General features: G+C 47.9%; 1 protein-coding gene across 2 annotated transcripts in view; it reads left to right on the top strand.

Moving 5' to 3' along the window:
• Positions 1-4,527: 4,527 nt before the first annotated feature.
• The window catches only part of LOC115156076 (myosin phosphatase Rho-interacting protein), a gene marked incomplete at its 5' end in the record, with an annotated part of 51,185 nt that continues 42,017 nt past the window's right edge, over positions 4,528-13,695 (top strand). For both annotated transcript variants that reach the window (XM_029703342.1, XM_029703332.1), the window contains 2 exon segments: positions 4,528-4,631; positions 12,559-12,685. In XM_029703342.1, coding sequence (XP_029559202.1) covers positions 4,528-4,631; positions 12,559-12,685 — 231 coding nt within the window.

Below are 13,695 nucleotides of genomic sequence, written 5' to 3'. Positions count from 1 at the left end.
AGAGTACAGTACTGTCAGGGTCTGGTAAACAGCAGGGCAGAGTACAGTACTGTCAGGGTCTGGTAACAGCAGGGCAGAGTACAGTACTGTCAGAGTACAGTACTGTCAGGGTCTGGTAACAGCAGGGCAGAGTACGTACTGTCAGGGTCTGGTAACAGCAGGACAGAGTACATTACTGTCAGGGTCTGGTAACAGCAGGGCAGAGTACAGTACTGTCAGGGTCTGGTAACAGCAGGGCAGAGTACAGTACTGTCAGGGTCTGGTAACAGCAGGGCAGAGTACAGTACTGTCAGGGTCTGGTAACAGCAGGGCAGAGTACAGTACTGTCAGGGTCTGGTAACAGCAGGGCAGAGTACAGTACTGTCAGGGTCTGGTCTAACAGGGTCTGGTAACAGCAGGGCAGAGACAGTACGTCAGGGTCTGGTAACAGCAGGGCCAGAGTACAGTACTGTCAGGTCTGGTAACAGCAGGGCAGAGTACAGTACTGTCAGGGTATGGTAACAGCAGGGCAGAGTACAGTACTGTCAGGGTCTGGTAACAAGCGTGGCAGAGTACAGTACTGTCAGGGTCTGGTAACAGCAGGGCAGAGTACAGTACTGTCAGGGTCTGGTAACAGCAGGGCAGAGTACAGTATGCAGGGGTCTGGTTAAGGAGTAGCTAGGGTAACAGCAGGGCAGAGTACAGTACTGTCAGGGTTGGTAACAGCAGGGCAGAGTACAGTACTGTCAGGGTCTGGTAACAGCAGGGCAGAGTACAGTACTGTCAGGGGTCTGGTAACAGCAGGGCAGAGTACAGTACTGTCAGGGTCTGGTAACAGCAGGGCAGAGTACAGTACTGTCAGGGTCTGGTAACAGCAGGGCAGAGTACAGTACTGTCAGGGTCTGGTAACAGCAGGGCAGAGTACAGTACTGTCAGGGTCTGGTAACAGCAGGGCAGAGTACAGTACTGTCAGGGTCTGGTAACAGCAGGGCAGAGTACAGTACTGTCCGGGTCTGGTAACAGCAGGGCAGAGTACAGTACTGTCAGGGTCTGGTAACAGCAGGGACAGAGTACAGTACTGTCAGGGTCTGGTAACAGCAGGGCAGAGTACAGTACTGTCAGGGTCTGGTAACAGCAGGGCAGAGTACAGTACTGTCAGGGTCTGGTAACAGCCGGGCAGAGTACAGTACTGTCAGGGTCTGGTAACAGCAAGGGCAGAGTACAGTACTGTCAGGGTCTGGTAACAGCAATGGCAGAGTACAGTACTGTCAGGGTCTGGTAACAGCAGGGCAGAGTACAGTACTGTCAGGGTCATGGGAACAGCAGGGCAGAGTACAGTTCCTGTCAGGGTCTGGTAACAGCAGGGCAGAGTACAGTACTGTCAGGGTCTGGTAACAGCAGGCAGAGTACAGTACTGTCAGGGTCTGGTAACAGCAGGGCAGAGTACAGTACTGTCAGGGTCTGGTAACAGCAGGGCAGAGTACAGTACTGTCAGGGTCTGGTAACAGCAGGGCAGAGTACAGTACTGTCAGGGTCTGGTAACAGCAGGGCAGAGTACAGTACTGTCAGGGGTCTGGTAACAGCAGGGCAGAGTACAGTACTGTCAGGGTCTGGTAACAGCAGGGCAGAGTACAGTACTGTCAGGGTCTGGTAACAGCAGGGCAGAGTACAGTACTGTCAGGGTCTGGTAACAGCAGGGCAGAGTACAGTACTGTCAGGGTCTGGTAACCGCAGGGCAGAGTACAGTACTGTCAGGGTCTGGTAACAGCAGGGCAGAGTACAGTACTGTCAGGGTCTGGTAACAGCAGGACAGAGTACAGTACTGTCAGGGTCTGGTAACAGCAGGACAGAGTACAGTACTGTCAGGGTCTGGTAACAGCAGGACAGAGTACAGTACTGTCAGGGTCTGGTAACAGCAGGACAGAGTACAGTACTGTCAGGGTCTGGTAACAGCAGGACAGAGTACAGTACTGTCAGGGTCTGGTAACAGCAGGGCAGAGTACAGTACTGTCAGGGTCTGGTAACAGCAGGACAGAGTACAGTACTGTCAGGGTCTGGTAACAGCAGGACAGAGTACAGTACTGTCAGGGTCTGGTAACAGCAGGACAGAGTACAGTACTGTCCGGGTCTGGTAACAGCAGGACAGAGTACAGTACTGTCAGGGTCTGGTAACAGCAGGACAGAGTACAGTACTGTCAGGGTCTGGTAACAGCAGGACAGGCAGAGTACAGTACTGTCAGGGTCTGGTAACAGCAGGACAGGCAGAGTACAGTACTGTCAGGGTCTGGTAACAGCAGGACAGGCAGAGTACAGTACTGTCAGGGTCTGGTAACAGCAGGACAGGCAGAGTACAGTACTGTCAGGGTCTGGTAACAGCAGGACAGAGTACAGTACTGTCAGGGTCTGGTAACAGCAGGACAGAGTACAGTACTGTCAGGGTCTGGTAACAGCAGGACAGAGTACAGTACTGTCAGGGTCTGGTAACAGCAGGACAGAGTACAGTACTGTCAGGGTTTGGTAACAGCAGGGCAGAGTACAGTACTGTCAGGGTTTGGTAACAGCAGGGCAGAGTACAGTACTGTCAGGGTCTAGTAACAGCAGGACAGGACTCACACTGAACTGGAGAACCCGTATATCAGTTTATATAGCTGCTCCGGATAGATGTTGCCCTTAGTCACAGACTGAGATCTAGGACCCACCTGTCACAGACTGAGATCTAGAACCCACCTGTCACAGACTGAGATCTAGGACCCACCTGTCGCAGACTGAGATCTAGGACCCACCTGTCGCAGACTGAGATCTAGGACCCACCTGTCGCAGACTGAGATCTAGGACCCACCTGTCGCAGACTGAGATCTAGGACCCACCTGTCGCAGACTGAGATCTAGGACCCACCTGACTCAGACTGAGATCTAGGACCCACCTGTCGCAGACTGAGATCTAGGACCCACCTGTCGCAGACTGAGATCTAGGACCCACCTGTCGCAGACTGAGATCTAGGACCCACCTGTCGCAGACTGAGATCTAGGACCCACCTGTCGCAGACTGAGATCTAGGACCCACCTGTCGCAGACTGAGATCTAGGACCCACCTGTCGCAGACTGAGATCTAGGACCCACCTGTCGCAGACTGAGATCTAGGACCCACCTGTCGCAGACTGAGATCTAGAACCCACCTGTCGCAGACTGAGATCTAGGACCCACCTGTCACAGACTGAGATCTAGAACCCACCTGTCACAGACTGAGATCTAGGACCCACCTGTCACAGACTGAGATCTAGGACCCACCTGTCACAGACTAAGATCTAGAACCCATCAGAAGTTGTAGTTTCCACTGCGGCTGTTGAAAGGAACTAATCAGATGTAAACTATAGCTCCCAGTTTGCTACAGGGCAGTAACCTCTCATCATTGTCTTGGTTCTAGTCTTGTTCTGCTGGAATTTTCCCTGGTCTACATGCTGTCATGTTGGCCGTTACCTGTGGCTGAATATTGTTTGTCTGTTCTTCCCCCTCCAGTCGAGCACTCTTCCCCAGGGAACGGTGAATATGAACCTGTGTACTGACGTCATCGACGCCGAGCCCAAGACGGGCCAGAAGAACGCTCTCTGTATCATCACTCCTGAGCAGGAGTACTTCATACGAGGGGAGAACAAAGAGATCATCAATGGGTAAGTGTGTGTCTGGTATGTGTGTGTTCTCAATGCCCTGGACTGAACAGCTGGTGGTTTATCCCAGGACCCTGACTAACATTCTGTTCCTCTCTCTCTGCCCAGCTGGACTGAACAGCTGGTGATCTATCCCAGGACTAACAAGCAGAACCAGAAGAAGAAACGCAAGGTTGAGCCCACCACTTCTCAGGAGCCAGGACCAGCAAAAGTGGCAGTGAAGGGATCAGGTATCCCAGAGGCGGGCTCAGAGAAGGTTCCAGACTCCAGCTCCATCATCTGGCAGGAGGAGCTGAGCCACAGAGAGGCTGAGGGGGTGGCCTTGTGGCCTGCGCCTGACCTCCCCAGGCTGGGCTCACCACAGCCCTCTACAGGTATTGAGGAACCACAGTACAGTCCCCATCTATAGTCTAGTGTACATGCTGCATCAGGTATATCTGAAAGGATTGGAATGGTGTTTGCAAGCAACACAGCTGTAGAAGATTATAACATTACAATTTAGAGATCATCTCATCTGTCTGTCTCCGTCCCTCCACCCCAACCCTTTTCCAGGTGACTGTGGTTCCATCGCCCGTGGCTCAGACGCTGGCTCAGTCAACGGTGACGAGGTGGACCGAAGTGTCCTCCACGGCTCGGTCCCCCTCGCCCACCACTACCTCCTGTCTCCCATGGGCTCCTGCTCCAGCCTGGGCGGGGTGCCCCGCTGCTTCTCCCCGGTCCCCAGCGACCCCTTCCCCTCTGGCAGCTCCCTACTGTCCAACGGCTCCCACATCAGCGGTTCGGTCAGCTCGCTGGACTCTGACGCAAGCGGCAACACGGTGGCCAGCACAGAGAGCCACCTGGCAGGGCGGTTAGGGCTGGCCCAGGGAGGGCACCATGATACTCCACGGTCCAGGAGGCTGGAGGCCGAGGCCAGGAAGGCAGAGAAGAGGAGCAGAGTGAGGAGTCCTGGTGAGGAGAGAGAGGCCGTGTTCAGTCCTGAGAAGAGGTGAGTCTGTCGGTCTGTCTGTCCTGTCTTAGTTCGGAGAGAGAGGCCGTGTTCAGTCCTGAGAAGAGGTGAGTCTGTCTGCCTGCCTGCCTGTCTGTCCTGTCTTAGTTCAGAGAGACTCGAGAGGCCATGTTCAGTCCTGAGAAGAAGTGTCTACCCGTCTGTTCAACCAACTGTCCCCTGTATGCATGTCTGTCCTGTCTTAGTTCAGAGAGTAGGAGTTTCTGACTGTCTGTCCTGTCTTTGTTCAGAGAGGAGGTGATCCTGACTGCAATCACTGTTTGTTACCTGGGATATATTCATCTAGGTAAAGCTTTATCTGTTAACCTCTCTAGGGTATGTGGGACGAAAACGTCCCACCTACTCAACAGCCAGTGGAATCCCGTGGCGCGATATTCAAATACCTTAGAAATGCTATTACTTCAATTTCTCAAACATATGACTATTTTACACCATTTTAAAGACAAGACTCTCGTTAATCTAACCACACTGTCCGAATTCAAAAAGGCTATACAACGAAAGCAAAATATTTAGATCATGTCAGCAGAGTACCCAGCCAGAAATAATCAGACACCCATTTTTCAAGCTAGCATATAATGTCACAAAAACCACAGCTAAATACAGTACTAACCTTTGATGATCTTCATCAGATGACACTCCTAGGACATTATGTTATACAATACATGCATGTTTTGTTCAATCAAGTTCATATTTATATCAAAAACCAGCTTTTTACATTAGGCAGAACTAGCATACCCACCGCAAACTTCCGGTGAATTTACTAAATTACTCACGATAAACGTTCACAAAAAACATAACAATTATTTTAAGAATTATAGATACAGAACTCCTTTATGCAATCGTGGTGTCCGATTTTAAAATAGCTTTTCGGCAAAAGCACATTTTGCAATATTCTGAGTAGATAGCTCGCCATCACGGGCTAGCTATTTTGACACCCACCAAGTTTGGCACTCACCAAAGTCAGATTTACTATAAGAAAAATTGGATTACCTTTGCTGTTCTTCTTCAGAATGCACTCCCAGGACTTCTACTTCATCCACAGATGTTGTTTTGGTTCAAAATAATCAATAGTTATGTTCAAATATCCTCTGTTTTTTTCTTGCGTTCAAGACACTATCCAAACGGTGACGCGCGGACGCGTATCGTGCCAAAAAATGTCTAAATATTCCATTACCGTACTTCGAAGCATGTCAAACGCTGTTTAAAATCAGTTTTTATGCAATTTTTCTCGTAAAAAAGCGATAATATTCCGACCGGGAAACCCTGTTTTCGTTCAAAGACTCAAAATCTAAAATGGACTCTTCATGTGCACGCGCGCGCCCGTCTCATTGTTCTCAGGTCGACCACTTACCAAATGCGCTACTGTTTTTCAGCCATGGGCTTGCAAAGTCATCATTCAACGTTCTGGCGCCTTCTGAGAGCCTATGGGAGCCTTAGAAAATGTCACGTTACAGCAGAGATCCTCAGTTTTCAATAGAGTGTAGAAGGCCAAGAAATGGTCAGAGAGAGCACTTCCTGTACAGAATCTTCTCAGGTTTTTGCCTGCCATATGAGTTCTGTTATACTCACAGACACCATTCAAACAGTTTTAGAAACTTTAGGTTGTTTTCTATCCAAATCAAACAATTATATGCATATTCTAGTTTCTGGGCAGTAGTAATAACCAGATTAAATCGGGTACGTTTTTTATCCGGATGTGAAAATACTGCCCCCTATCCTAGAGAGGTTAATCAGGTACTGACATAGGCTGGTAACCGGGTTAGTGGACTGTCTGACTGCTGGGTTAGACTAGCAGAAGGACATCTGTAGAGAATCCCATGACGCACGGTCTCTGCTGCTAAACACACACAGCTTTGTGACATCCCCCCCAACACATCTGCGTCAATACACAGACTCTGTCCTAGAGGAAAAGGCTGTATTTGGTGTAATCCAGACAGTGTAAGATGTGTGAATCTCTGCGTTCCACAGTTCAAATATACTTCCCATGGGAATTAACTATGTTGATTATTGCTTGTAATCTTTCCCTGTGGTTTTATCAGGGCTGAGGTTCAACATAAACATCCTGAATAAACAGGTTTTGTATTTTCCATTCGCTCATCATCCGTTCATGACTCTGTTCTAGGAAAGAGTCAAGAGGTCACACACACACACACACACACACACACACACACACACAGGGGTGTGCTTCATCCTTTTCCTCCCAGATCCAACCCTCATCCCCTCATCCAAAACTAGTCCTGAAAGAGAAACGAGAGGGCAGGGCAAGGCGAGGGCAGGGCAAGGCGAGGGCAGGGCAAGGCGAGGGCAGGGCGAGGGCAGGGACGTCCAGTAGACTGACGGTCCATTTGGTTTCATTTGGGAACGCTGCCACTCTGGAACCCAGCAGCCAACTAGCACTTTAGTACCAGTCAAAGGTTTGGATACACCTACTCATTCCAGGGTTTTTCTTTAGTTTTACTATTTTATACATTGTAGAATAATAGTGAAAACACCAACTATTAAATAACACATGAAATCATGTAGTAAACAAAACAGTTACTACAAATTAGCATATTTTATATTTGAGATTCTTCAAAGTGGCCACCATTTGCCTTGACAGCGTTGCACAATCTTGGCATTCTCTCAACCAGCTTCATGAGGTAGTCACCTGGAATGCATTTCAATTAACAGGTTTGCCTTTTTAAAAGTTAATTTGTGGAATTTCTTTACTTAATGCATTTTAGCCGATCAGTTGTGTTGTGACAAGGTTGGGGTGGTATACAGAAGATAGCCCTATTTGGTGAAAGACCAAGTCCATATTATGGCAAGAACAGCTCAAATAAACAATGAGAATAAGCCCTACCCTCCGGGACCAAAGAGGGCTGCCGTCTTATCAGATCCCCGTGATTTGCTGGAAAAGGAAACGTAGGTTTTGTGGAAAGAGATCAGGATGCCTTGTGAGGATCAGGAGACGAGTGGCTTATCTGCCCATGCCTTCCGTTCTGCTAGCTAACGTTCAATCGCTGGAAAATAAATGGGACGAACTGAAAACGCGTATATCCTACCAACAGGACATTTAAAAACTGTAATATCTTATGTGTCACTGAGTCGTGGCTGAACGATGATATTAAGAACATACAGCTGGCGGGTTATACACTATCGGCAGGACAGAACAGCAGCCTCTGTTAAGACACGGGCCTATGCATATTTGTAAACAATAGCTGATGCACGATATCTACGGAAGACTCAGGGTTTTGCTCGCCTGAGGTAAAGTATCTCATGATAAGCTGGAGACCACACTATCTACCTAGAGAATTTTCATCTGTATTTTTCGTAGCTGTTCACAGACCGAGGCTGGCACTAAAACCGCACTCAATGAGCTGTATTCCACCATAAGCAAACAGGAAAATGCTCATCCAGAGGCAGCATTCCGAGTGGCCGTGGACTTTAATGCTGGGAAACTTAAATCAGTTTTACCTAATTTCTATCAGCATGTTAAATGTGCAACCAGAGGGGAAAAATATTCTAGACCACCTTTACTACACACACATAGAGACGCATACGAAGCTTTCCCTCGTCCTCCATTTGGCTAATCTGACCATAACTCTATCCTCCTGATTCCTGCTTACAAGCAAAATTAAAACAGGAAGCACCAGTGACTCGGTCTATAAAAAAGTGGTCGGATGAAGCTGATGCTAATCTACGGGACTGTTTTGCTAACACAGACTGGAATATGTTCTGGGATTCTTCAGATGGCATTGAGGAGTACACCATCAGTCGATGGCTTTATCAGTAAGTGCATCGATGACGTTGTCTCCGCAGTGACTGTACGTACATACCCCAACCAGAAGCCATGGATTACAGGCAACATTCGCACTGAGCTAAACGGTAGAGCTGCCGCTTTCAATGAGCGGGACTCTAAACTGGAAGCTTATAAGAAATTCCGCTATGCCCTCTGATGAACCATCAAACAAGCAAAACGTCAATACAGGACTAAGATCGAATCGTACCACACCGGCTCTGACACTCGTCGGATGTGGCATGGCTTGCAAACTACTACAGACTACAAAGGGAAGCACAGCCGAGAGCTGCCCAGTGACACGAGCCTACCAGACGAGCTAAATAACTGCTCGCTTCGAGGCAAGTAACACTGAAACATGCATGAAAGCATCAGCTGTTCCGAAAGACTGTGTGATCACACTCTCCGCAGCCGATGTGAGTAAGACCTTTAAACAGGTCAACATTCACAAGGCCGCTGGGCCAGATGGATTTCCAGGATGTGTACTCCGAGCATGCGCTGACCAACTGGCAAGTGTCTTCACTGACATTTTCAACCTCTGCCTGTCTGAGTCTGTAATACCAACATGTTTCAAGCAGACCACCTTATGCCCAAGAACACAAAGGTAACCTGCCTAAATGACTACCGACCCGTAGCACTCACATCTGTAGCCATAAAATGCTTTGAAAGGCTGGTCATGGCTCACATCAACACTATTATCCCAGAAACCCTAGACCCACTCCAATTTGCATACCGCACCAACAGATCCACAGATGATGCAATCTCTATTGCACTCCACACTGCCCTTTCCCACCTGGACAAAAGGAACACCTTTGTGAGAATGCTATACATTGACTACAGCTCAGCGTTCAACACCATAGTGCCCTCAAAGCTCATCACTAAGCTAAAGACCCTGGGACTAAACACCTCCCTCTGCCACTAGATCCTGGACTTCCTGACGGACCACCCCCAGGTTGTAAGGGTAGGTAACCACACATCCGCCAAGCTGATCCTCAACACGGGGGCCCCTCAGGGGTGCGTGCTCAGTCCCCTCCTGTACTCCCTGTTCACTCATGACTGCATTGCAAGGCATGACTCCAACCTCATTAAGTTTTCTGATGACACAACAGTGGTATGCCTGATCACTGACAACGATGAGACAGCCTATAGGGAGGAGGTCAGAGACCTGACCGTGTGGTACAAGGACAGCAACTTCTCCCTCAACGTGATCAAGACAAAGGAGATGGTTGTGGACTACAGGAAATTGTGCACTATTCTCATCGACGGGGCTGTAGAGGAGCAGGTTGAGAGCTTCAAGTTCTTTTGTGTCCACATCACCAACAAACCTAACATGGTCCAAGCACACCAAGACAGTCGTGAAGAGGGCACAACAAAACCTATTCCCCCTCAGGAGACTGAAAATATTTGACATAGGTCCTCAGATCCTCAAAAGGTTTTACAGCTGCACCTGCGAGAGCATCCTGACGGGTTGCATAACTGCCTGCTATGGCAACTGCTCGGCCTTCAGCCGCAAGGCACTACAGAGGCTAGTGCGAATGGCCCAGTACATCACCGGGGCCAAGCTTCCTGCCATCCAGGACCTCTATTCCAGGCAGTGTCAGAGGGAAGCCCTAAAAATGGTAAAATACTCCAGCCACCCTAGTCATAGACTGTTCTCTCTGCTACCGCATGGCAAGCGGTACCGGAGCACCAAGTTTAGGTCCAAGATACTTCTAAACAGCTTCTACCCCCAAGCCATATGACTCCTGAACATCTAGTCAAATGGCTACCCAGACTATTTGCATTGTCCCCCTCACGCTGCTGCTACTCTCTGTTATTATCTATGCATAGCCACTTTAGTAACTCTATCTACATGTACATAATTACCTCAACACCGGTGCCCCCCGCACATTGACACATTGACTCTGTACCGGTACCTTCTGTATATAGCCTCCACATTGACTCTGTACCGTAACACCCTGTATATGGCCTCCACATTGACTCTGTACCGTAATACCCTGTATATAGCCTCCACATTGACTCTGTACCGGTACCCCCTGTATATAGCTCCGCTATTGTTATTTACTGCTGCTCTTGAATTACTAGTTATTCTTATCTCTTACTTCTTTTTTAGGGATTTTCTTAAAACTGCGTTGTTGGTTAAGGGCTTGTAAGTAAGCATTTCACTGTAAGGTCTACACCTGTTGTATTCGGCACATGACAGACAAATGACAGTTCAATACTTTAAGACATGAAGGTTAGTCAATCTGGAAAATGTTAAGAACTTTTAAAGTTTCTTCAAGTGCAGTCACAAAAACCATCAAGTGCTATGATGGAACTGGCTCTCATGAAGACCACCACAGGAGAGGAATTCCCAGAGTTACCTCTGCAGAGGTTAAGTTCATTAGAGTTACCAGCCTCAGAAATTGCAGCCCAAATAAATGCTTCACAGAGATCAAGATGAATTCAAGCGAGAGTCGCTTGGAAATACATAAAAAATGTCAGTGATTTTATTTGGAATTGAAGGCAGACTTAACCAGCATGGCTACTACAGCATTCTGCAGCGATACGCCATCCCATCTGGTTTGTGCTTAGTGGGACTATCATTTTATTTTTCAACAGGACAATGACCCAGTACACCTCCAGGCTGTGCAAGGGCTATTTGACAAAGAAGGAGAGTGATGACCTGGCCTCCACAATCATCCGACTTCAACCCAATTGAGATGGTTTGGGATGAGTTGGACCGCAGAGTGAAGGAAAAGCAGGCAGCAAGTGCTCAGCATATGTGGAAACTCCTTCAAGACTGTTGGAAAAGTATTCCAGGTGAAGCTGGTTGAGAGAATGCAAAGAGTGGGCAAAGCTGTCATCAAAGCAAAGGGTGGCTACTTTGAAGAATTAAAAATATATTTAGATTTGTTTAACACTTTTTTTTGGTTACTACATGATTCCATATGTGTTATTTCACAGCTTTGATGTCTTCACTATTATTCTACAATGTAAAAATAGTACAAATAAAAACCATGGAATGAGTAGGTGTGTCAACTTTTGACTGGTACTGTATAACTAACACACACAGCCACTCTTCACCACAGTGGCCAGTAAAAGTGCCAACAAGTCATGTGACTGACTACCTCTTTCTCTCTTTCTCTCTTCCATTCTCTCTTCTTTCCTCGCTCGTTGCCATTTATGGAAGCCAGCTACCGCAGAGGATGCCCCTAATAAGGGAACAATTCCCCCCAAAATTCAGTTTTTATATTTCCAAGCGACTCTCGCTCCACGTAAATAAATTCTTCTCCTTATCGAAAGAGAGCGCCAAAATCTGTGTGGAGGAAGGCTGTCGGTGTATCTGTGTGTGGAGCAAGGCTGTCGGTGTATCTGTGTGTGGAGGAAGGCTGTCGGTGTATCTGTGTGTGGAGGAAGGCTGTCGGTGTATCTGTATGTGGAGCAAGGCTGTCGGTGTATCTGTGTGTGGAGCAAGGCTGTCGGTGTATCTGTGTGTGGAGCAAGGCTGTCGGTGTATCTGTGTGTGGAGCAAGGCTGTCGGTGTATCTGTGTGTGTGGAGCAAGGCTGTCGGTGTATCTGTGTGTGGAGCAAGGCTGTCGGTGTATCTGTGTGTGGAGGAAGGCTGTCGTTGTATCTGTGTGTGGAGCAAGGCTGTCGGTGTATCTGTGTGTGTTTGTGGAAGTTTAAACATGGTCACAGGAGTAGGAGCCTGTCCTTCTCAATGTCATCATGTCTGTTAATCAGTTTCATGTAGCAGTGTATTGTAATGTTCATTTATATGCATGTGGATTATGTTTACTTGGTGAACAACCCCCCCCTACACGCGCACAAACACGCATGCACACACGCGCACATGTTCGCACGCACACACACACAAAACTGCACTATCCAATAAAGTTGTTTTATTCTCTCCACTGAGAAGGAATTCTCTTTCGCTGTATCCATTTCTTTAATCCACAGGAAGAATGAAGATGTAATGAAAGTTCAAATAAAGGCATCTGACCCTTTACCTCTGACCTCTACCCTTTACCTCTGACCTCTACCCTTTACCTCTGACCTCTACCCTTTACCTCTGACCTCTACCCTTCACCTCTGACCTCTACCCTTCACCTCTGACCTCTACTCTTGTTCCCTGTGTGTTCCAGCCGATCTGGGGTGATAGAGAAGCTGGAGGCGTTGGAGCTGGAGAATCCAGAGAGGATGGAGGTAGAAGAGGCTGGGAGGACAGGAGCCAGGCAGGGCCGCAGCGAACACAGACGCTTCCACACAGAGGTACAAATTCAGGACCGTGTGTGTGTGTGTGGTACAGATACTATGATCTTTAACGCCATGCAGTTGAGGTCGATAAAAGAGAGGTTATTAACTATGGAAAAAGCCTCTGCTCAGATATGATTGTCCTAGCTGACACAGGACATTGTCTACTTGTTTAAAAGCCCAGAGTTTTACAAGCAACATCACATGAAATAGCTTAGCTAGATTAAGTTATCTGATGCACATGAAGCACACACACACACACTCTGTCTCTCCCTCTGTCAAATCAAATTGTATTTGTCACATGCGCCGAATATAATAGGTGTAGACCTTACACTGAAACACTTACTTACAAGTCCTTAACCAACAATGCAGTTTAAAGAAAATCCCTAAAGAAGTAAGAGATAAAAGTAACAAGTAATTAAAGAGCAGCATTAAATAACAATAGCAGGGCTATATACAGAGGGTACCGGTACAGAGTCAATGTGGAGGCTATATACAGAGGGTACCGGTACAGAGTCAATGTACAGGGGCACCGGTGTCAAGGTAATTGAGGTTAATTATGTACATCTAGGTAGAGTTATTAAAGTGGCTATGCATAGATAATAACAGAGAGTAGCAGCAGCACAGGGGGCAATGCAAATAGTCTGGGTAGGCATTTGATTAGCTGTTCACGAGTCTTATGACTTGGGGGTAGAAGTTGTTTAGAAGCCTCTTGGACCTAGACTTGATGCTCCGGTACCACTTGCTGTGCGGTAGCAGAGAGAACAGTCTTTGACTGGGGTGGCTGGAGTCTTTGACAATTTTTAGGGCCTTCCTCTGACACCGCCTGGTATAGAGGTCCTGCATGGCAGGAAGCTTGGCCCCTGTGATGTACTGGGCTGTACGCACTACCCTCTCTAGTGCCTTGCGGTCAAAGGCCGAGCAGTTGCCATACCAGGCAGTCATGTAACCCGTCAGGATGCTCTCGATGGTGCAGCTGTAGAACCTTTTGAGGATCTGAGGACCCATGCCAAATCTTTTCAGTTTCT

This window comes from Salmo trutta, chromosome 2 (assembly GCF_901001165.1).
Source record: "Salmo trutta chromosome 2, fSalTru1.1, whole genome shotgun sequence".
Classification (NCBI taxonomy): domain Eukaryota; kingdom Metazoa; phylum Chordata; class Actinopteri; order Salmoniformes; family Salmonidae; genus Salmo; species Salmo trutta.
The sequence above is the reverse complement of the archived record's forward strand: the minus strand, read 5'-3'. Positions and strand labels throughout refer to the sequence as shown.